The sequence below is a fragment of the Paramormyrops kingsleyae genome, chromosome 1 (genome assembly GCF_048594095.1).
Source record: "Paramormyrops kingsleyae isolate MSU_618 chromosome 1, PKINGS_0.4, whole genome shotgun sequence".
In the NCBI taxonomy this organism is placed as follows: domain Eukaryota; kingdom Metazoa; phylum Chordata; class Actinopteri; order Osteoglossiformes; family Mormyridae; genus Paramormyrops; species Paramormyrops kingsleyae.
Genome location: NC_132797.1, coordinates 8,668,918 through 8,694,244, shown reverse-complemented (window position 1 = coordinate 8,694,244; position 25,327 = coordinate 8,668,918). Strand labels below are relative to the sequence as shown.

At 46.7% G+C, this 25,327-nt stretch overlaps 1 protein-coding gene across 1 annotated transcript; it reads left to right on the top strand.

The window, feature by feature from the left end:
• Nucleotides 1-3,971: 3,971 nt before the first annotated feature.
• Nucleotides 3,972-12,597, top strand: tes (testis derived transcript (3 LIM domains)). Its single transcript, XM_023808925.2, has 7 exons — nt 3,972-4,150; nt 5,201-5,286; nt 6,255-6,513; nt 6,883-7,257; nt 7,457-7,672; nt 9,082-9,240; nt 11,665-12,597. Exons 1-7 carry the CDS (start codon nt 4,124-4,126, stop codon nt 11,854-11,856), a joined length of 1,314 nt encoding a protein of 437 aa, XP_023664693.1. The 5' UTR covers nt 3,972-4,123; the 3' UTR covers nt 11,857-12,597.
• Nucleotides 12,598-25,327: the final 12,730 nt, after the last annotated feature.

The following is a 25,327-nucleotide window of genomic DNA, read 5'->3' as shown; positions in this document are numbered from 1 at the left end:
TGCCACGTATCATCATTCTCTTTGGGGATTCCATCCTCATAACATTTACATTAAAGGCAGCAGTTGGTTAGTCAGTCTAGATCTCTAGGGACCAATAGTTACTGAGATTCCCTGCTGATTTGGCCAGGTTTCGTGGCTCCCAGGTTCCATGACCTGCACCAGGTAGGTACAGCAGGGTTCTCGAATGTGAGATACTGCAATTAAAAGGTAAATTACAAGGTGCAATATAAAACTTCATGCAATGTCTGCATGAAAAGCAATACAAATGCACTTGATTTACATGTAGCCACCACCCCCTTTAAAGCAGCCAAAGTCGATGCAGTGGTCCAGTACCAAAATGGCAAATTTGCGAAAGTGAACTTTATTGTCATCTCAACCATATAGAATTATACTGTGAGACAATATGGCACAGCTCAGGGTCCACAGTGTAACAAATACTTAAAACAAATATTAAAAACATAACTAACATTGCAAAGACAAAGACTGGAAACCTAGGCAAACAGTAGCAGCAGTGTGGCATATAGCAAGTGAAGTGTAGATTAATGCAATGTATTACATTTATCAGAATAGCAGCATGACTTGCAGTACTGAAAGCAGTGTGTAATGATATGTTTAAGAACATGTGTGAACAGCTGACAAGTCACAATGTTTTACAGCTAAATAATAACAATAGAAATTACATAATGATGATTCTTCATATCGCTGGCATGACAAATGCAATGTGCAAGAGATATTTAAAGGTGTTGTGTGATTTCCAGTACTTTTGGTCTATGTGCAAACTGGACATTACAGCAAAGTGGCTGTGCATGTGTATAAGGTCTGCATAGCAGTTTAAGGTGAATGAGGCTGTGTGGAAGGTCCCAGGGGGGCGAACGGTGTTGAGGAGCCTGACAGCCTGGCAGACCCGGCTCTGATGCTGCAGTCTCCTCTCCTCAGGAGAGTGAACAGTCCATGTGAGGAGTCCTGCACAATGCTGCAGGCCTTGCGAACACTGCGCTTGTGAAATGTGTGCTGTAGTGAAGGAAGAGGCACCCCGATAGTGCTCTCTGCCGTTTTCACTATCCTCTGCGGGCGCTTGCGATCGAATGTGTTGCAGTTGACGTACCAGGTATTGATGCAGCTGGTCAGAATAACGTCGATGGTGCCACTGTGGAACGTGGTGAGGATGGAAGGGAGGAGTCTCGCCCGTTTCAGCCGCCGCAGGAAGTATCTCTGCTGGGCTTTCTTGGTTAGGGAGGAGGGGGTGTCCGTCCATGTAAGTTCCTCAGTAATGTGCACACCGAGGAACCTGGTACTCCTTACGGTCTCCACAGCACACCCGTTCATGCTGAGTGGAGTATGGACAGGACAAGTCTTTCTAAAATCCACAATTATTTCTTTTCTCTTTTCAATGTTGAAAGATAAGTTGTTGTGTCCACACCATATGGACAGCCGTTCCACCTCCTCTCTGTATGCAGTGCCTGCTTATCAGTTCCAGCACAGTAGCATCATCTGCAAACTTGATGATGTGATTGGTGTTGTGTGCTGCTACTGTATGCAGTCATAAGTTAGCAGGGTGGTGAGCAGAGGATTAAGTACGCAGCCCTGCAGAGCTCCTGTACCGTGATGGTGTTGGAGGTGTTGCATCCTAACTGTACAAACTGAGGCCTCTCAGGAAATCCAAAATCCACTTGCAGAGAGTGGTGTTCAGGCCTAACCAATAACCCACTCAGTTTCACGATCAGCTTTTGAGGGATGAATGTGTCGAAGGCGGAGCTAATATCTATGAACAGTTGCACATGTAACAGGCTGAGGGGTGTGTTTGGCTGCGGTTCGGCCTTTATAAACTATTGCATATTGTGTCTCTGTAATGAAGTGCCTGTTCATTTTGAGGCTGAGGTGGATAAATGTCATCATCCAGGGCCTCATTGTTAATTATTTCAGGGTGCTGATCCCCAGGATCGTAGGAAAGGTTGTATAGGATGCAGCAGGAACACATTGCTGCGCTAATCTTCTGAATACTGTCCATTTGCAGGTATTTCAGTCGGCGGAATTTGGAATTTAGTCCGAATGCCTGTTTAGTGACCACACGAGCACCGTTTAGTCTCCTGTTATAATTGTTTTGCCTGTCTGTGAGGTGTCCATTGTCCCGGTACGGCTTCAGCAACTGAGGCAAGAGTGGGAAGGCTGAGTCTGCAATGATGTGCAGACCCTCTGGCATGAGGGATCGGGGATCCTCCGCCAGAGCCTGAGCAACTGCTGTGTGCTGGAAAGCATCATGCCAGCTACCAGGGAGGCAGAATCTCCTCTGGCTGCCACAGTACCCAATCAGAATGATAGAATTTTTTTTTTTCCGGTTTAGGTATGCCAGTGGGTTCTCTAGGTGCGGCTTCCTAATCGGGATGTGGCAGCCGCCGACAGCCAATCCGGTCCTTGGGAGACCTGCCCTAGCAAATCCCAACTCTGACCTGTGAAGACTTTCCCCCACTGGCCCGGTAGCATGATGTGCCATGTGTGTGTTTATCAGCACACAGAACCGATGGCAATGAACCATCAAAGTGGACTTGCTGATATTAAAGCGGCTTGCAACACCTCTGTAGGACTCGATTTGCCAGGGTCCATAAACAGGCCAGGACACTGTCTTTTAAGGGGATTTTGGTAAACAGGACCAAGTGTGGTGATGACATCCTGGGATAGTAAATATGAGAAAACAGGTCATTGATAACATGGAAACATTATTATAATAAACTATAACAATAACGTAGCCTCAAAATACCGTACGCACCTCCACTTGTCCTTTAGAAAGCCAGAAATTACTCCTAAACTCTGACAGATTGTATAGAGCAGGGGTCACCAACATGGTGCCCGCGGGCACCAGGATGCCCCCAAAGACCACATGAGTCACCAGCGGACCTGTTCTAAAAATAGCACAACTCACCAGTGAGCAGTGTCTAAAATTTAATTTTATCCTGTTGCTATTCTTCTTTAATCACATTTGCATTTATATAGATTTGAAAATGACAATATTTTAAAAATAGCAGTTAAAAACCTGTTTATTATACATTAAGTTGACATACGTTTAGGAGGGCGTTTCAAACTGGTAGCCCTTCGTATGGCTCAGTACCCGAGAAGTAGCTCTCAGTTTTAAAAAGGTTGGTGACCCCTGATATAGAGGGATGACATCATCCACAAACCCAATCATTTTTGGAACACGCCTAGAGAAGGGGATAGAATAAATGTTTTTTCTCCTCAATGTATTCTTATCTCGCCTTATTTCACTCGTGGGCTCCTTAAAAGACACAGGAAGGATCTCAATAAGAACTGATTTATTTATTGTGAGATTTATTGTGAACACATTTTTGAGGCAACGTCTGAAACACACGTGGCCTCAGCTATACTCCTCCCCTCGCAGGTTGAGCTTTCTTTATTTATCTAGGCTAAAATCACGCCACGTCTTACCTTAAATTTGAGTAAAAATGATGAGGTTATAAATATGATATGCATATTTTTAGACAGTTTTAAATTACCTTCGCTGTTCGCCAAATTCTTCATGCAAAAACACGGGGATTTCCACGATCTCGATTTCGTCTGCCACGAAAAACGCCAGTCAGGTCTCACACACTACGAGGAGTAGAAGTTGTCCGACTTGGTTGGAGTTTATACTCCAGCCCTGCATCCGCCGGCAGATCTCACTCCACGTCACGTCAGCTACCCAATATGCCTTTATGGAGCTGGTCATGGGCTCCGTCGGGTGGTAAAACATAACACTGTCATTGTTTAAAGGTCCGTCGGTATTTTAATAAATCCTGAGAAGCACGAGTGCAGACTGTGATTTTATAATAACAATAGCATTATTACAATATTAAGACCCCCCAGCATCAACAAAGTCTATCTTATCTTTAAAAGCCTTTTAATGAACCTGGAACACCCAATCCCCGCCTGACAGCACGGCTTCCCCGGGCGTCCTGTACTCTCTGCGGCCATCAGAGGCGCCGCAGCCGCGGAAGTGCCTGCAAACAATAAGACGGGCGTGAGGAGCGTCGGTCTGCGCTCCGTGTGAGGACGAGGGTCAGCGTTTAAAAAAAAATAAAAAAATACATACATACAGCAACACTTGGTCGCAGAGTCAGTGAGCCTACGAACCATGGAAGTGGAGCGGGAGCTTAAAAAGGTACGTGTGTGTCCACGAACCGTGGCGACGCCCTGTAGGTGCGCGGCGGAGTCTTGCTGCGTCCCGTCAAATGACCTCAGAGTGCGCTTGTATATGTAAGCCATCTGAAATACGATCGATCCTTATCTTTATATTATAGACACTTATATTATATTTTAGGTGCCCTTAAATGGTTTGTTTTATTGACATGACATGTTTCTTTCAATTAGACACGAGCTGTAGTTGTGATCAGTAAAGCATGTGCCGTACAGGTTTGTACATCCTTTGAGCTGCTGTGAAAACTCTGAGATATTAATATCTTTACAACAAAATGAAAATTTATAACGTTTACTCGTATAAACTGATAACACGTAAGGACACTCAGCCGATCGAGCCCTGTGAATGGCAAGATGCGGCTCCCGAACTGAACTTTTGGCTCCAGGGGGCGTGTGGACGTGAATCTGCGGACTTTACTGGAGTTTTTTCTCTAGTTAGGAATTGCTTGGCCCGAAGCCTTTCAGACTGTCTTAAGTGTTAATCAAAGTGCAAAACCTCAACAGTCATATGTGACACAAGGAAGCCCTGCGCAGTCCGTTTGACTTTCATAAGAAGAACGCCTTTGGCTGCTTAATTCGCCAGTTTAATAGCAAAATGAACACGGAAGCTGAGCTTTAATACGAAGTTTTTAGTAGTATCCTGCTATACTGTGACCCTGCGTATGTGCTGCTGTTTGCTCTTGGTGAGGCTTTGTCGCTGTTCATGGACACACCTCCATTCATTCGTGGCCATTTAACGGAAGCGCTGCACTGAGTCATGAATTAGCAAGAAACTGACAAAGGTCTTCGGCATGAATAGAATGAAAACCGTTAGGAAAGTTACGGAATTGAGATAAATCTTAAGCTTGGTTTTCTCTGAAGTGTGCAATGACATTATTTCACTTGTGGATTTTATGCGTAGTATTTAATTAATCGGGACACGTAACAGTAAATGTATGAATATCATCTGCATGCAGAGGGTCTGAGAGGGTCTGCATAGGGTTTGACGCTCTCAACGTGGCCCTTTTCTCCGCAGGTCACTCTGGGCCACGAGATTGGAGCTGGAGCACCATGTCTGAAGTGCAAAGATAAATGTGAAGGCTTTGAGCTGCACTTCTGGAGGTTTGTGTCGCTGTCACAGCTTAAGGTTTTGGGCGGAGGTTTGTTCTTTTTTTATAACAAAGGAGAGGAGCATCCTGTCTCTAGTTGTGAAACAAAAATAAATAAATAAAACCGTTGCAAAACATCACTGCTCTTCAGATTGTAAGGGAACTAGTAATTCTCCCTTTATCTTCAGATAACACACAAGAAAGCACCATATAGTGAACATGCTCTGTGTTTTCCTGGTATCCAGATCTGAAGTTTAATTTTACCATCAGAGGCCAATAGGGGGAAGACGGCTATTGGGGTGTATTTAAAGAATCACTTGTTTCAGATGGGATGTTGTATGTGTGATGTCATGCAGCCAGGAGGTCATGACCTTCCACAGAGAGCCATTAGTCTTTATGTGTGCAGTAGTGACTGCTGAATTGTATGCCTTTTTGTCTTTTTGTACAGTCTTTATGGATAGAACAGAGGTGTTTTGAAAAGGCATGAGTGCCTGATCTCTGCTGTTCTGCATGAATGGGCAAAAATTCCTAGAAGAGTGGCAGCTATTATAGCTGCAAAGAGGGGACCGACTTCTTATTGGTGGCTGTGGATTTAGGATGTGATGTCATAAAAGTTCCTGTAGGTTTAATGGCCATGTGACCCAATACTTTTGTGCATGAAGTGTATCTTGCACGTGCGGATGGACACACATCATCTCCTCTGGACAAAAAAATCTGTGCTAGATGCGAACCATCTGCAGCCATCCGGTGCAAACCCCCAATGAAAAAAAATGACGTCACCTCACTCTGCGCGCAACTAAAAGCACCCATGGAAATGTGCTTTTCCGCAGCAAGTTTAGCACAACAAATAACAGAGAATTCATTGCGTTATATTGTAATTTTGTATAAGTGAGCCTTTGTAAAAGTGTATGACTGATGGAGCTTTTGAATGTTTGAGCGTTGGGGCCCCCCAGCTTACGGTATGATGTCACTCCCCTATAGAAAGATCTGCCGCAACTGCAAATGTGGCCTGGAGGACCACGACGTGCAGATGGGCTCCGAGGAGAGAAAGAAGGTGGGCAAGCTCTTCGAGGACACCAAGTACACCGGCCTCATCGCCAAGCTGAAGAAAGATGTTCTGCCCCCTGCACCGGGCAGCACGGCCCCCCTCCCCACTGATGCAGCAGTCAAGAAGGACGCTGCGCCGCTCTTGAAGGTGGCGACGTACGAGTGGGCTCCGCCGGTGGCCAACCCGAGCCTGGTAATATTCACGCTCGCCTTGTGTTAGCAGTTAGCAGATCATCTTCCTGCAGATTTGCAGCTGTGCAGGCAGCTGTAAAAATAATTTAAAAATTGTACGTATAAGTAATTTCTTGGTTTTGGAATGAAGGTAGAATGACTTTCTCAGAGATTGGACATTTGGAGACACTAGGGGCAATTTTTTTTAGGTGGGGGGCATAAAAAAGGCCATATTTCACACAGAAGAGCCAGCCTCATCATTAGCCAATGATGTGTTTTGATGTGGTGAGTGACAAGAGATGGCGGCCAATCAGCCTTTGAGCTGATACCAGTGTTCCTGTGGCCCCACCCCTATATGCGTCCCTAAGCGTGTCTTGCTTCCTGTCTCCAGGCCGTACGCTACATAGAGATGCTGCCCAAGGAGAAGCAGCCAGTCACAGGCACCGAAGGCGCCATGTACCGCAAGAAGCAGCTGGCCAAGCAGCTGCCCGAACACGACCAGGACCCGGCCAAGTGCCACGAGCTGTCGCCGGGCGAGGTCAAGCAGATGCAGCAGTACGTGAAGAAGTACAAGGAGGAGGCGCTGGGCGTGGGTGACCTAACGCTGCCTGAGGACCTGAAGAGCCAGGCTCACGCTGCCGCGAGGGAGGCCCCTGCGGCTGGGAACGGGGGTGGAGCAGTGCCAGGCAGAGCCACCACGGCTGCTGTGGGGACGGTGGGACCTGCAGGAAGTCCTCAAGCTGCAGCCAAGGCTGGACAAGCCTTTGTGAGTTTGCTTTGCTCTATTGAGCCACTTTAAGGGAGCCAATGGAAATACAGAGATGGAAAGTGGGAGGAGCTTCCAACATAATTCACATCGGGTCACTAGGAGGAGCTATTTAGCCATTCAGTGCTGGCTATTGCTGAAACGCAGCGTATGCACTGTACGTGGAAGTCGTAATCTGTGTCCCCTGTTCTCCCCGCAGTCGTGCCACCACTGCCAGCAGCCTATGCGGCAGGGCGAGCCAGCCGTGTACGCCGAGCGGGCCGGCTACGACAAGCTGTGGCACCCGGCCTGCTTCGTCTGCAGCGTCTGCGCCGAGCTGCTCGTCGACATGATCTACTTCTGGAAGAAGGGCAAGATGTACTGCGGCCGTCACTACGGTGACAGCGAGAAGCCGCGCTGCGCTGGCTGCGATGAGGTAAGGCCGTGCAGGCGTGAGGCCGGGGGCCGAGGGGGCCTGAGGCCGGGGGCCGAGGGGGCGGTCAGCCGAGTGCTCGTTCCCCATTAATTCTGAGCTGAGGATTATGGGAAATTTTATGCCCTGGGGGTTTAGCCCTGAGAAACCCTCCCCTTCTAAATGAAACTCATAATTACCATCTTTATTACCTTTATTTCCTTAATTATATTTAATCTCATTAGCGCATTTCAGCAGAGTCCAGTGCTCAGTGTGGGTTGGAGCCTTGGTCGGAGGCCCATTTCTGACTCTCCCAGTGACCTGGTTAAGCTCAGCTCAGAGGCCACCCGCAGGCATCTCAAGTGCACCACCCATCAAACTGTATTGTCTTGACTGGGGGGAGATTCTCCTGCATCAGCAGCTTTGGTAGTATGTTGTGTATTGTGTGCTTGTAACCAGCCACCATTCTTGGCCAGGACTCCCTGGAAGAAGAGTTATTGTAACTCAATGGGACCTTCCTGGTTAAATAAAGGTTAAATAAATAAATAAAAATTTGACCCCCTTATCCCAGTGTTCCCCCACAGCTAATGTTCAGTAAGGAGTTGGGCTTAGGGATAGGGTTTGGGTTACACTTGGGCTAGGGTTAAGCTTAGCGTTAGGCTTAGAGTTATGCCTATGCTAAATTCTCTACTTTGCCCCACATTTGACTTATTTATTTTTCTTCAGTGAATTCGGCACCAGAATACTTCTTTGTTTCTTTGTGCTCCTTCAGTGATATGTGTGTTTGTGTGTGTGTGTGTGTGTGTGTGTGTGAGAGAGAGAGAGAGAGAGACACTCATCATTGAAGCAGCACAAATGTATATATAAAAATATACCATTTTAGATATAGGGTTAGGATTAGGCTTAGACCTAGGGCATACTCGCATGTGACACAAACAGGAAGAAAAGTAGTTTCACACAGCACACTGGATTTCACGACTAATGTCCTTATTTTATTACTTTTTTGCAGTCATTTTGGGTACATGACACACGGCAACTCATAGATTTATCTAGCATGCAATGCAGTGATTTTCATTTAAAAGAAGATGTGGATACTCTCGTCAGACTAAATTTCCCGCAAAACCAAAGGGATCCCTTTGCCGCCATGTTAGTTAAATGTTTGTCGCTACCTAATCTGTACAACCGACCCAATCCGTTCCTTCCAGGTCTAGTTCATGTAATGTATTGACATCGTGTGTGTGTTCCGTGCTCGGGGACAGTTACCGATCACACTAGATGGGCATCGCGTTCAGGCTCGGTACAGAGTGATCACCCTAGTCAAATGAACTGGACTTTGGGGGTCAAATGTGCCTGGGCCCGGTACAGATCGCCTAGTGTGAGGACACATTTAGGGTTAGGGTTACCTTCATGTTTGTCAACGTGCTCTCCCACAGCTGATCTTCAGCCTGGAGTACACGCAGGCCGAGGGCCAGGACTGGCACCTGAAGCACTTCTGCTGCTTTGACTGCGACTGCGTGCTGGCAGGGGAGACCTACGTCATGGAGAAGGACAAGCCGGTGTGCAAGCCGTGCTACATGAAGAACCACGCCGTGGTGAGCAGCCATCTTCCCCCGCCTCGCCTTCTTCACTCTGATGAAGTGGGAAAAGTCAAATATAAGATATAAGACATATGAAATATAATATATGATATGATATATATATATGATATGTAAATAACTACTGTCACTGAAAGAGTAAATAGTGTAACTAATTAAATACCAGTAATTGAAAAGTAATCTTATATGGTTAATTTCAGGAAAAGAATAACATATGATGCTTTGTTAAATACACTGCTCAAAAAAATTAAAGGAACGCTTATTAATCAGAGTATAGCATCAAGTCAACTAAACTTCTTGGATATTCATCTGGTCAGTTAAGTAGCAGAGGGGGTTGTTAATCGGTTTCAGCTGCTTTGGTGTTAATGAAATTAACAACAGGTGCACTAGAGGGGCAACAATGAGACGACCCCCAGACCAGGAATGGTTTAACAGGTGGAGGCCACTGACATTTTTCTGTCCTAATCTCTTTGACTGTTTTTTCACTAGTATTTCATTTGGCTACAGTCAGTGTCACTACTGGTAGCATCAGGCGATACCTGGACCCTACAGAGGTTGCACAGGTAGTCCGACTCCTCCAGGATGGTGCATATTGATGTGTCATTGCCAGAAATTTTGCTGTGTCTCCCAGCACAGTCTCAAGGGCATGGAGGATATTCCAGGAGACAGGCAGTTACTCTAGGAGAGATGGACAGGGCCATAGAAGGTCCTTAACCCATCAGCAGGACCGGTATCTGCTCCTTTGTGCAAGGAGGAGCAGGATTAGCACTGCCAGACCCCTACAGAATGACCTCCAGCAGGCCACTGGTGTGAATGTCTCTGACCAAACAATCAGAAACAGACTTCATGAGGGTGGCCTGAGGGCCCGACATCCTCTAGTGGGCCCTGTGTTCACTGCCCGGCACCGTGGAGCTCGATTGGCATTTGCCATAGAATACCAGAATTGGCAGGTCCACCACTGGTGCCCTGTGCTTTCCACAGATGAGAGCAGGTTCACCCTGAGCACATGTGACAGACATGAAAGGGTCTGGAGAATCCATAGAGAACATTATGCTATTTGTAACATTGTTCAGCATGACCGGTTTGGTGGTAGGTCAGTGATGGTCTGGGGAGGCATATCCATGGAGGGACACACAGACCCCTACAGGCTAGACAACGGTACCTTGACTGCCATTAGGTATCAGGATTAAATCCTTGGACCCATTGTCAGACCCTACGCTGGTGCAGTGGGTCCTGGGTTCCTCCTGGTGCACAACAATGACCGGCCTCATGTGGCGAGAGAATGCAGCCAGTTCCGGGAGGATGAAGGAATTGATACCATTGACTGGCCCCACACTCGCCTGACCTAAATCCAATAGAACACCTCTGGGACATTATGTTTCGGTCCATCTGATGCCACCAGGTTGCACCTCAGACTGTCCAGGAGCTCAGTGATGCCCTGGTCCTGATCTGAATTGAGATCCCCCAGGATACCATCTGTTGCCTCATTAGGAGGATGCCCTGACAATGTCAGGTATGCATACAAGCATGTGGGGGCCACACAAACTACTGAGTACGATTTTTGAGTTGCTGCAATGAAATTTCGGCAAAATGGACTAGCCTGCCGCATCATTTTTTCACTTTGATTTTTGGGGTGTCTTTAAATTCAGTCCTCTGTAGGTTGATAATTTTCATTTCCTTCAAACAATGTGGCATCTCTTTGTTCCTAACACATTACTCAGTCCATATCAGCATAGATATCCAGTATGATTTTTTCCCCCCCATTGAGATTTGATGTGTTTTCGAAGTGTTCCTTTAATGTTTTTGAGCAGTGTACTTTATGGGATGTTTACACTCGCAAATGCTACTGAGACTGAATGGTTGGGTGGGTGGATGCTGTCATTGCGGGCATCAGCAGTATCGTACGGCGTATCTTTGGCCCGGGAACGGATCAAAATGCAAAGTTGACTTCTGGTTGTGCACAATCGCAATGCAAGGAATGAACACGTGACGCGCTTCACTTTTCTCCCCTCGGCCATGTGGTGAAGTCGCCTTTCATAGCTGAGAGCACGAGAACATTTCACCTCAGACTCCGATATCTAGCGTATAACTGGAAGATCCTGATGTCCCCCTTCTAGAAAGTTCTATTGCTGGCCCCGCTACTACAGAAGCAGCAAATTAGGAAATATCATGAGAGAGGGACTGGCTTTTACCAAAGGTAGCGACACCCACCTGTTCAATGGCGCGTGATTGGGCTGTAAGGGCAAAATACTTTCAAGTTTCTTTCCCTTTCATTTCAAACAAGTGGGTGCATGCTGTCTGTGTGGAGAATTAAGATATGCATTCAGAAACGTGGAGTTAAACTGTAACACTGGAGGGGTACTTTGCACCAACATAATCATTGAATTTTAAATTGTTCTCTTTGTCCATACTGCCCCCTAGTGTTGCGCCGCCTGCCAGCAGCTGGTGGAGCCTGAGGCCCAGCGCGTCGCCTATGGGGAGCACAACTGGCACGCCGAGCCCCAGTGCTTCCGCTGCTCCGGCTGCTCCTGCTGCCTCATCGGCCAGCGCTTCATGGTCGTGCAGGGCCGCCTCTTCTGTTCAGTGGAGTGCAAGAAGAAGACCCCGGCCTAGGGGGCGCTCAACTGCATTCTGACACGTAAAGCACCTTCACCCAGCTAGGGGGCGCCCAACTGCATTCTGACACGTAAAACACCTTCACACAGCAAGGGGGCGCACATCTGCATTCAGACATGTAATACACCTGCACACAGCTAGGGGGCGCACATCTGCATTCAGACATGTAATACACCTTCACACAGCTAGGGGGCGCACATCTGCATTCAGACATGTAATACACCTTCACACAGCTAGGGGTCGCACATCTGCATTCAGACACATAAAACACCTTCACCCAGCCTTTATCAGTGTTCTTAATGCTTCCGTTGTTGTTCACAATCCCCTCTGAGGGTTGTGCAGGTCTGTCTTATGTCCGACAGGAATTTCTAGTGATTGTACAGGTGATTTTTTTTTTAATACCTACAACATGAACTTGAGATTAAACCAAAGCAAGCTGTTTCCTTGCACTGTATTAATGATATGCTTACTAGTAGCATTCAAAGTGACTACTGACCCTTGGGGGGGCGCTCTAACATCAGGTGAACAGAGGTCACGGTCGGAGGACATCTGATGCCAAGTCAGGGATTCTTCTTTCTTACACCAAGTATCTGGAGTAATGTGTGGTGCTCATACCTGGTTAGAAATACAAAGCAATAGGTTTCTTACAGCATTGTTGTATTTTTATCATGCTACTCAGTTGCACTTTATTAAACGCCTTTCATACACGCTAATAAAGTATCACTGGTGGAGATGGAATGTGTGTTGCCTTGTCTTTGTCTCACTGCACTAATGTGTGAGTAGCTGGTCCCCCCCCCTCCCCCCCGGCCTCCATTTAGTTTTTGTTGTCACAAAGTCAGGAAGTGCCTTCGTCAGTGGTGGCACTGACCCAAACAGCAGTTTGCCCCCATGCAGACAGACGTGACGGCACAGCCCCTGGTCGTCCCAGCCGATGAGCTGGCTCTTCATCCTGAGGTGTGTAGAGGAAAGTCCTCTTCCTCGTCCCTTTGATGTCTCACCCAGAGACACTCTGAGGATTGCATGCTAAGTTTTTTTTCTTGCAAAGGAAGCCTCTCTTTTAAGTTGGAATCCTGTTTGGCAGGCAGCCGCCCATTAAGTATATGTCACCGCTGTCACTTGAAGAGGACTAACATTCTCTTGAAAGTCCCTGGTCCCTCTTTCCCTCCTCTGGGACACTTTATCCTGAAATAGACATGAATGTTTTCTCTCAGCTACTAAAAGGGAGGGGGTTAGAGACTAGTTAAAGCTTGCCTTAATAAATGTATGTTCACTATACGAAATGGATATGGATGTATACAAGCGCTCCACATTTTCTGTCTCACGCTCAAACGTACACTCTACGTCTGTGTAGCGAAATACTGGCCAATCTGCCAGCCAGAATTGTGCTTGAAAGGAAATCGACAATAGAAAGAAAAACGAAACAATAAAAACTAATATGATTAACAAAAACAAAATGACTGCAAAACATACAATAAAAATCATGAGCAAAGACATCAGTAGATGTAAAAAGATGTGCAGTGAAATTATGGGATGGTAAATGTGCGCCATAACGTTAAACTCAACCCCCTAATTAGTTGCGCTATATAATTACTTTGGAAATCTGAAGCAGTGAAACTTTTAAATTTATATGAGCTTGAAAAACACTTCCGCAGCTCTCCACTGTGGGGCGCTGATTTGTGTTCTTAAATGGGCTGCGCGCATGCCAGTTTTCATATGTGTTCATGTTCACGTTCATCTCACTTCTTTGCATTGAAACATTTATAGCAACGTTATACTTTGTTATCAGAACTTAGGTTCTCAGACACTCCTGCGTTCAAAGAGCCCGTTTTTTAGCATGAGAGCTCACCATAAACTCACTGGTTGTGACAGGAATGGATTGTTGTCGACTGCTGTAATTTACAACTTGGTGAGGCAGCTGCCAGATGCGTGAGTCTTTTCTCTGAGAAGGTTTCAGAAAAGCAAAGCCTGAAGACAAAATGCCGCACATGATCTACGATAGCGGGGCTGAATTCGTTGGTCTAGCTTAACCGCAAAAGCAAGAAGAAAATACCTTGTTTGCCTGTGTTTTCCCCTTCATCAGAAACTGATTTTTAATAAAAAATAGCAGCACCACAAAACAGAAGATCACTGATGATTGCACACGCTTCAGAATGATATGTTTCACTTATTCCGACATATTACTTTTTACACTTAGTGCCTTGTTTGCCCTTTGCCTCTCAGAGAGGGGATATTTATATCCCTGATAACTGGGAACCTCTTTCCAGTGTTTCAGGGGATTGGACAGCAAACCGCACTCAGGGTCGTTGATTTTTACCAGCTGATCACCATGGCGACGGCTGTCAGGGCGACACATGGGAATGTGGGGGTCTGTAAATGGGGGATTGCACTCCCCCTCCCCACAGAAGGTCCTGTACCAACATTAAAGAAGCCTCTTAATTCTTCATCACAGACCTCAGAGGCATGACGTCTCAAGAGTATAAATCACATGCAGATGTAGCAGATATTATGGCTGACAAAACTCCTACTCAGCTACTGAATCTTATGTAGGAAGAGACAGGAAGTGTTCAGTGACTGAGGGTGTGCAGAAGGTGTTAAGGCTTCTGGACAATAACTCTCCTGGTAAATAAACAGCTGGATGGCACACATAGGGTGTCTCTCACACCAGTGGTTAGTCAGTGCCTCATCGTCATGGCAACTGGAGCTGGGCAAAGCTTCACTGGCTGGGTTTCCATGCTGCTTGGGAATTCTGGGTAATTATCCAAACATGCAAGCATTGAAGGGGTGGGGTGGGGGGGGGGGTCAGCTCTGCCACTCCCCTGCTCTCTGAGAGTAACATAACTGCTGTGCTGAGGATAACCAAAGACACTCCGTGCCTTTCAGGGTGCCGTACTTAGTGAAACAAAGTGTGCTGTTCTCTGCCTGACAGGAAGGGCCTGACACCTCTGGCTGAATGATGTAAGCAATTCATCAGAAGCAGATACGAGAAAGCGGCGGATGATTCCATGCAAGCCAAGTCATGCCTCTGAGTCGGGCATGGAGAACAAAATATCTGTGTCATGAGTGCATAAAAAAGTGAGCATTTCAATATAACTCTCCTACCCTGGCAATTTATTCATAGACAGCATAATTATCATAATTATTTACATTTTAACCAACTAAAATACTGTCTTGGTTTCGGTATTTTGTCAATTGATATACACATAGTGGCCAACAGCCAATCATGTGAATGCAGCTTAAAACATGCAGCACAGAGACAAGGCCGACTGACTGACTGATAGCATTAAAACAGCCAAGATGCCTCTTATATGCAATTTTGCATATGGAGGGTTTGGTAGCAACAGAAGTGGTGGCTCTGGCCACCTCCAACAATACACACTGCAGATACACACTGCAGATACACACTGCAGATACACACTACAGACACTGGTGTGATGAAGCAAAAGAATCCAGTCATGGGCATTTCTTTGTCAGTAAGTCTTCCCAGAATGCACTCATCTACCCACAAAGAGGTTCTGAAGGTAAAAGTAAGTCCTACTCAGTGCTACTTAAGTGCACCTAATAAAGTGCCCACCGGGTTTATGTAATGCTTCAGCTAAACATAATTTTCTACAGTAATATTACAGTGCTAGTGGGGGAAAAACAGGGGTCAGTATTCCCCTTGTTATGCGGTACCAGGTGCCAGTACTCCTCATGTTATTTGGTACCAGGTGCCAGTACTCCTCATGTTATTTGGTACCAGGTGCCGGTACTCCCCTTGTTATGCGGTACCAGGTGCCAGTACTCCTCATGTTATTTGGTACCAGGTGCCGGTACTCCCCTTGTTATGCGGTACCAGGTGCCAGTACTCCTCATGTTATTTGGTACCAGGTGCCAGTACTCATGTTATTTGGTACCAGGTGCCAGTACTCCCCTTGTTATGTGGTACCAGGTGCCAGTACTCCCCTTGTTATTTGGTACCAGGTGCCAGTACTCATGTTATTTGGTACCAGGTGCCAGTACTCCCCTTGTTATGTGGTACCAGGTGCCAGTACTCCCCTTGTTATTTGGTACCAGGTGCCAGTACTCATGTTATTTGGTACCAGGTGCCAGTACTCCTCATGTTATTTGGTACCAGATGCCAGTACTCCTCATGTTATTTGGTACCAGGTGCCGGTACTCCCCTTGTTATGCGGTACCAGGTGCCAGTACTCATGTTATTTGGTACCAGGTGCCAGTACTCCTCATGTTATTTGGTACCAGGTGCCGGTACTCCCCTTGTTATGCGGTACCAGGTGCCAGTACTCCCCTTGTTATGCGGTACCAGGTGCCAGTACTCATGTTATTTGGTACCAGGTGCCAGTACTCCCCTTGTTATGCGGTACCAGGTGCCAGTACTCCCCTTGTTATGCGGTACCAGGTGCCAGTACTCCTCATGTTATTTGGTACCAGGTGCCGGTACTCCTCATGTTATTTGGTACCAGGTGCCAGTACTCCCCTTGTTATGCGGTACCAGGTGCCAGTACTCCCCTTGTTATGCGGTACCAGGTGCCAGTACTCATGTTATTTGGTACCAGGTGCCAGTACTCCTCATGTTATTTGGTACCAGGTGCCAGTACTCCTCATGTTATTTGGTACCAGGTGCCAGTACTCCCCTTGTTATGCGGTACCAGGTGCCAGTACTCATGTTATTTGGTACCAGGTGCCGGTACTCCCCTTGTTATGCGGTACCAGGTGGCAGTACTCCTCATGTTATTTGGTACCAGGTGCCGGTACTCCCCTTGTTATGCGGTACCAGGTGCCAGTACTCCTCATGTTATTTGGTACCAGGTGCCGGTACTCCCCTTGTTATGCGGTACCAGGTGCCAGTACTCCCCTTGTTATGCGGCACCAGGTGCCAGTACTCATGTTATTTGGTACCAGGTGCCAGTACTCCTCATGTTATTTGGTACCAGGTGCCAGTACTCATGTTATTTGGTACCAGGTGCCGGTACTCCCCTTGTTATGCGGTACCAGGTGCCAGTACTCCTCATGTTATTTGGTACCAGGTGCCGGTACTCCCCTTGTTATGCGGTACCAGGTGCCAGTACTCCCCTTGTTATGCGGTACCAGGTGCCAGTACTCCTCATGTTATTTGGTACCAGGTGCCAGTACTCCTCATGTTATTTGGTACCAGGTGCCAGTACTCATGTTATTTGGTACCAGGTGCCAGTACTCCTCATGTTATTTGGTACCAGGTGCCAGTACTCCTCATGTTATTTGGTACCAGGTGCCAGTACTCCCCTTGTTATGCGGTACCAGGTGCCAGTACTCATGTTATTTGGTACCAGGTGCCGGTACTCCCCTTGTTATGCGGTACCAGGTGCCAGTACTCCTCATGTTATTTGGTACCAGGTGCCGGTACTCCCCTTGTTATGCGGTACCAGGTGCCAGTACTCATGTTATTTGGTACCAGGTGCCGGTACTCCCCTTGTTATGCGGTACCAGGTGCCAGTACTCCTCATGTTATTTGGTACCAGGTGCCGGTACTCCCCTTGTTATGCGGTACCAGGTGCCAGTACTCCTCATGTTATTTGGTACCAGGTGCCGGTACTCCCCTTGTTATGCGGTACCAGGTGCCAGTACTCCCCTTGTTATGCGGTACCAGGTGCCAGTACTCATGTTATTTGGTACCAGGTGCCGGTACTCCCCTTGTTATGCGGTACCAGGTGCCAGTAATCATGTTATTTGGTACCAGGTGCCAGTACTCCTCATGTTATTCGGTACCAGGTGCCGGTACTCCCCTTGTTATGCGGTAGCAGGTGCCAATACTCCTCATGTTATTCGGTACCAGGTGCCAGTACTCCTCATGTTATTCGGTACCAGGTGCCGGTACTCCCCTTGTTATGCAGTACCAGTTGCCAGTATTCCCTGTGTTATGCAGTATCAGGTGCCAGTACTCCTCATGTTATTTGATACCAGGTGCCAGTACTCCACATGTTATTCGGTACCAGATGCCAGTACTCCTCATGTTACTTGGTACCAGGTGCCAGTACTCCCCTTGTTATTCGGTACCAGCAGATACTGAGAGGTGCTGGTACTCTGTAGAAAAAAACAAAGAGATGCTGGTACTGTGTACTGGTGAGTACCGGCCCACATCAAATGGTACAACACTGGCACATCTATTGTAATATGTTTACCAGGAGGATCAGCAGCCGTAAGTATCGCAATACTCATCCGCCTGTCTTTAGGGCTGCGAATGGGTAGGATTACCGATTACTTTTTCACCCAATCAGAGATTGAAAACATGTGCAAACATGGTTTTTGTCTCACCACCCCTATCAGACTTGAGTATACACATTCCGCGAGCTCGAGGCGGCAGTTTGGCAAGACCCCCAGAAAGCTTTCCAAGCAGCTCACAGACATCTTGCGATAATGACATGGGCCTTGTTTGGTTATTATCCGGAGTGCGAATTTACTGCTCGGGAATGTCAGGGTGTCCTGCAGGGGCACTGGTGCGGCCCACCAGACTGCACATGCTCCGCACACACTCCTTTCACGGGCCGTACAGCCGAGTGGGCGGGCTGCGTGCAGGCTGGGCTTTTTTGGGATGTGTTTACATGGAGGAAAGTGAGAGAGAGTGAAGGAAGATGTGTTTAAAATGTGTCCATGACACTGTGACAGCTTTACATCTTCCCAGAGCCACTCTCACACACGCTCAATACAATCATTAATATCTTTGTGGGGACTCTCCATTCAATTCTATGAGCATAACCTTAATTGCAACAACCTTAACCTCTACCCAGCACTAACCTTAACCATAAGTAACCAAACAAAATACAAGACCTCTGGCATTTTTAGTTTTTTTGATTGCATTCGGATGTTAAAAAAAAATAGGTTACTATTGTGGGGATCTGAAAAATGTCACCACAAGCTAAAAAGTAGCATACAAACCCCCAGAGACACACAGACACAGACGATCATCTCTCACATGCACTCACGCACACAGGCACAGACCGATCATCTGTCACATGCACTGACGCACACAGACACAGACCGATCATCTCTCACATGCACTCACGCACACAGGCACAGACCGATCATCTGTCACATGCACTGACGCACACAGACACAGACCGATCATCTCTCACATGCACTCACCCACACAGACACAGACCGATCATCTGTCACATGCACTCACACACACAGACACAGACCGATCATCTCTCACATGCACTCACGCACACAGACCGATCATCTCTCACATGCACTCACCTACACAGACACAGACCGATCATCTCTCACATGCACTCACCTACACAGACACAGACCGATCATCTCTCACATGCACTCACGCACACAGACACAGACCGATCATCTCTCACATGCTCTCACGCACACAGACACAGACCGATCATCTCTCACATGCACTCACCCACACAGACACAGACCGATCATCTCTCACATGCACTCACCCACACAGACACAGACCGATCATCTCTCACATGCACTCACCTACACAGACACAGACCGATCATCTCTCACATGCACTCCTGCGTGGAAGTGTAGCGTTCATTATTTACCTCTTATTGCTTTTTATTCTTTAATTACAGTAAATATGTTAACTCTTTGTGTGCTTCAGTCCAGGAGTGTTAGAGGGGCGTGGCAGATTCAGGGGGCCTCGTACTATATAGGGGCCCCAGAATATGAAACATAATGGCCCTAATGTATACGCTTGGTAATGTATACCTCTGCTCTGCAAATTTGACCATGTGGGACATATAATATACTCTTCCCCACCCCAGCAATTTTTATGGTGAAGGACCCCCCCCCCAACTCAGTACATTGGGGCCCAAGGTGTCATTTTGTCAGGGAGTCTACAATTTCTAGCTAGACCCCTTCTTTGTGTCACGCAGATACAGCATAATTCTGAAATTCTTGTGCATTCTTTGATCTTTTCTTAGATCAAACTGCCTTGTATCTACTGACTTATACACAGTTAATGCTACATTTTCACATCCCATAACTAAGACATTTTAAGACTGCGATGCGTTCAGCTTAGTTTCAGTCGAGGCCCACTGTTAAAATGGAGGAAATGGCCTGATCTCATCATGCACTTTCCAGAACGTCCCTGACTGCCTGCAAATGAACACAGCTAGCAGAGACTAAACTGCCATTGGGTGAACTCTGTCCCAGACAGAAAAAAACGTGTAAATGTTTCTCACAGGGGTGTCAGAAGCATTTTGAATGTGGGGGGGTTGACACAGCCCTGGGTGAACTAATATTTTATGTTAAATGTGTGGGGGGGGGTCAAAACGAATAATTTTGAAATGTGAGGGGGACACGTTACATTTAATGCCGGCGACGCCCATGGTTTCTCAACAAGTCAGGAACTTACAGGAGCTTCTTTTCCATTAAATTGCTCCATTAATTCCAGTTTTACCCTCAAGGCCTACATTGAGCAAAGAGTGTCGTGCGCTGTATTCTTAGCTAATCCATGTCAAAGCGTCAGTGTCGTCCTGAGGCCAAAACGGACAGAAACCCCGGGACAGCCCGAAATGTGTCCAACAGGGGCTGATACAAAGCCTTTGGAAATCTTGTATATGATTGAAATAATGGCACCCTTTAGAGGCATCCCCTTAGTGCCACCCCCTTAGAGGCACCCCATTACAGGCAAGCCATTAGAGGTATCCTCTTAGAGGCACCCCATTACAGGCAAGCCATTAGAGGTATCCTCTTAGAGGCACCCCATTACAGGCAAGCCATTAGAGGTATCCTCTTAGAGGCACCCCATTACAGGCAACCCATTAGAGGTATCCTCTTAGAGGCACCCCATTACAGGCAACCTATTAGAGCAGGCCTGGGGAACCTGTTCCATGGACAGCCAATGTGGGTGCGAGTTTTTGAAATCAGCCAATAACAGTGGGTCCCCAGGACTGGATTTGAGAGCTCCTGCTTCATTATTGGCTGACTGAGAGGCCATCGCAAAAACATCCACACCGGCCCTGCAAGGATCAGGTTCCCCACCCCTAAATTAGAGGCACTCCCTCAAAGGCACCCCCTTAGAGGCACCCCATCAGAGGCACCCCCTTAGAAGCACCCCTCCCTCCAGCTTCTTTAATTTTTCCACATTTCGCTAACTGGGGGAGGTGGCAGTGTGAGCCAGCGGCCCGGCCTTATACAGCTCTCCCATTGCATCCAGGCCACGTTCCAAGGGGCTGATTCAGACACGGCGGCCTGTGTCGGCAGAGCCTGGAGAGCGGCGAGCCGTTGGCCCGCGGCTGGGGGCTGGTGACCTGGGGGAGAACAGCTGCCAGCACTGTGACAGCTGGAGATACAGACCGTCGTCATGCAGGTTGATTCCACTGCACAGATCTGCTGAATATCTGCATCTGTGAAGGTTGATAAGTGATGAATTAAATGCTTCTCCAGAGGGGCATCTCTGTAATGAACAGAGTTATTTAAGTGTGACTAAACAATGCCAGTGGAGTCCTGACTGCACATTCTTTCCAGAAGAGTCATCAGTTTTGAGTCAACTATGTTTTTTTCTCAAATATGTTTTTCTTTGAAGAAACTAATGAACTAGCAGTGTTCCTCTAAAGAAAAAAGGCGACTTTATCTATCTTCTGTGAATAGTTTCAATCATTCAGTCGTTAACGCTAGCAGTGCTGAAACCGTTATACAGTTATCCATTCATAAATTCATTTCCAAATCAGATGATGTTTTCACAGTTAAGTTCTTGAGTAGCACTGAAGTGGAGGAGTGTGTACACAGATGTGTGCTTTGCAGATCTTTGGTGGGTCCTGCAGCCACACCCAGTGGAAAAAACGCTAATCCTTCAAGTCCTCCCAGAAGAAACCAGCATTCTTATTCTGTGCTGGAAAACAGGGCTTGGTTAATGTCAGGTCCTTGTCATGGGGTTGCTGCATGAGCTTCTGTTGAGCATTATCTTTACTGTATCGTTTCAAATATTTCCTTTGGCAGCCTGGGAAACATTCCTCAGGCTTTAGCAGATGTGCGTTTGTGTTTACCGTGTTCGCCATTGTTACCCTGTTTGTGAGAGGCGTGGTTTGGATTGACCGTGACTTGCTTTAAGGAAAGCAGGAAGGGTCAAAGGTGTTTAGAGATCATTAAAGTAGGTAAAACCACATTGTGTCCATTGAAATGCTTTTCTTCTGTGTCACAGACTTCCAGGAGAATTCTCAGAAGTTCCATTTCACATTTCATCACACAGAGAGTCTTTCCTGATAGTCATCTCGTCTATGCATTGCAGCACCTTGGTGCTTTTCTGCTGGAGACATACCAAGCAAGCGTTTGGTGTTCTGAGAATCTCTAGTACATAACTCTTCTCGGTAGGGGCGGGTAATCTGTACCTAGCACTCAGATTTTGCCTTGTCGTGCCCTCCTCTGACTCGGTCATTCCTCACTATGCCTCCTGAACATTCCCCTGCATGCCGCTGTCCTTACATCATGAGTTATGTACCTCCCTGCTCCTCAACTCCCTCCTCCAGGATCTGATGATGCAGGTCCTGTTGCCAGTTCTTCTGGGGGACCTCCCCTTCATCCTTATGTTATGTTTTCCTCATTTAAGGCTCCTGTTTTGGAATGAGGGAAGCCCCTTTCACGTCAATGCGAGGATATTGTTGTCAGCAGGTGATTCCGTGACTGGAGGACAATCTCTGGTGGATTTGACTCATGCTGTAAAAAATGTCGTGATTTCCTCTGGCTATTGAAAACACAATGCCTCCGTGTAAAGGGAAAATCTGAGGCCAGATATGAGGGTGTGCCTCTTACAGACTCAAAGGAAGGCTTTCCACAATTATCCTGTTTTCTGCCTGGCCTTCACCGATTAGGAGAGGAAGTTCTGGAGCTAAGCAGGGCATGAAATTCTGAAGCACAGGAATATGACTTCAGGAATGTCCTTTGGCAGTTTCCATTCTTTACGAGACCTGCCATAATTTTTTTTTTCTTGAACAGCAGGACATTATTTGATGTTTCATAATATAGTATTACATTACTTGTGACTATGGGCACTGCTGAATGTTGTTATTAAAATCTGGAAGATGAATATATATTTTGTGAATGGTGGAGAATCAAGGTTTCCCTTGCTGATGTGGAGTTCCGATGTACATAAAGTTGTAAAGCTGACTTTTGTCACTGGCTTGAAGCGAAATCCAAGTGCTGTTGACTAGACATTCCTCTACTGAAATGTCAGAAGGGAAACTTGGAGACAAGCACCATAGAAACCAGTTACTAGAGAACAAAGGAAAGAGGACACTGTTCACATGTCTGAGCATGCGTTGCTAACAATGAATCAAATCCAAAATATAGAGGATTCCATTAGAGAATTCCATGAATCAAGTTCAGTCTAGGTCAGGAAAACTTATTGGAGAATTCCATGAATCAAGTTCAGTCTAGATCCGGGAAACTTGTCAACATATATTGTCAAAAAAGACCCAGACATCTGTACTCGGTGTGGTTGGCTTATTTAGGTTTGCTATTCGCATTTCGTTGCCTGGGGTATTCCACTTGTTTTCAGTGGAGGGACCTCCTAGCTAGATGCGGAAAGCAGGAAGGGAATTCTGTTTTTCTGAGGCAAGACTGACTCATTTTGGCACAGATAGAGGGTAGCAGATATGCTGGCTCCGTGTACGGCGGAGAGAAACCGGGCATAAAAGAAAGCTAAGGGCTGTGTGGATTTCAGAGCATTTAGAGTATGGCTGAGCACCGGCATTTTCTTTTTGTGGTTGTTGTAGACATGACAGTTTGCTATGGGGGACCCAGGGCAGCGTTATTGATGATAAAAGAGCCTCTGTCCCTCTTTGAATCATCAGGTCCTGTGTTTGTGTATGTTTCATTGTATCCAGGCAAAGGCTGTTCTTAGTTTCCATCCTCCCGCTTAAAGCAGCCCTTTCCTGAACCGGTGCCAGGAAAATCTGTGCTGGCTTGGCTGGGCAACTGTGGGAAGGACATAGTAAGAGCTGCCTGAGGTCTGAGGCAGAGAGCTTTATATAGCCTAGAGTCCCTGAAAACCTACCTTAGTGCAAATGGTTCCAGAGCAACTCCCCCGAAAGTTTGAAGGCTACAGAAGCAAGCAACCATAGGAAGGTGACCTGGGGCTCATATCATTAGATGACCTGAGGTCCAATTGTTAGGTGACCTGGGCTCCCACAAGAAGGTGACCTTGTGCCCCATCATTCGGCGACCTGGGGGGGTTGCCTCAAGGCTGCCTGGAGTCTCTGCACAGCACCATCACCACCATGACCCTCATACAAATGGAAATGCGATTATCCACTTGTGTTTGACAAAGAACGCAGTACTGCAAGAACAATTAAACATGTACTTTGGGGTCCGTGTCATGGACTCCTACTGAGGTCACGCCTGACAGGATGAGATAAGGCTGGAATGACCTATTCTCCAGCACAACAAAACCCAATGCACTTCCTTCTCCACATTAATTAGCCATCACGCTTACTTTCCATGTGCTGAGTTTGGCTCCTCAGCCTCTGCCCGCTTCATTATCTTCTCCGTAGCAGTTCCTGGGCAGTTCGGTCTGAAAGGCCTGTCACCCTCAGACATGTCATGGACATTCTTGGCACCGTGGCGTTTGCAGCAGAATGAGCTCACGCAGAAGGTATGCAGTGCCAGCGGCAGTGGTTGTTAGCCTCACTGTCAAATGACATCGCAGACCTTCCTTTGCTGTGCAAAACATAGTACATTCCAGAAAGGACAGACCTCGGCCTTGACAATATTCTTAGTTTAGAGCTTTGATGTTATGCACTTACTTTTAAAAAGATGCAAACAATGAAGACGATTTTAAAAGACACATGGATTTTATTCAAAACATTATACCGTTTTTCCACCAGTGCAGGTATCATGGAAGTAAGCAGCCCACAGACCAAGGCTGTACACAGCCTCTAATAGCAGAGCAGGATACATGGACAGAACTGGGGAATGCTGCACTTTTTAAAGCATGAGCACTTAAAACTGCATCGGAAGCGCCGCCGCCGCACGCAGAGGGATGGAAAGCCTTGAAAATCTGCAAGGAGTCTCATGAAGCATATGATGTCACACAGATGTTTCATCCTTTATCAGGGTTCCCTCCTCCTACCCAGGAACCCCCTTCATTCCAGTGCAGGCTTGTGTGTTCAGGTTGCTGTTTCACAGCATGAAGGTGCAAACTGTTAGGGTGAGTACTGGACATCGCAAAGTGTATTTGGCAGGAATTTTCAGCTATTTATAGTGACAGTCAAAAATCTGGACACTCCTACCCACAGGAAGGTTTATTTCTACTATTTTCTATGTTTTAAAATAATTATAAAGACATGAAAACTATAAAATAACATGTATGGAATTATGCACTAACCGAAAAAAGTATTAAATAAAAAAAAAATTGTTGGGGCGGGATAAGCGGCTGTGGATTGAGACTTAGAAAGTTGCCAGTTTAAATCCCTGGGTGTGTAAAATGATCCCACCACTGGGCCCTTGAGCAAGGTCCTTAGCCTCAATTGCT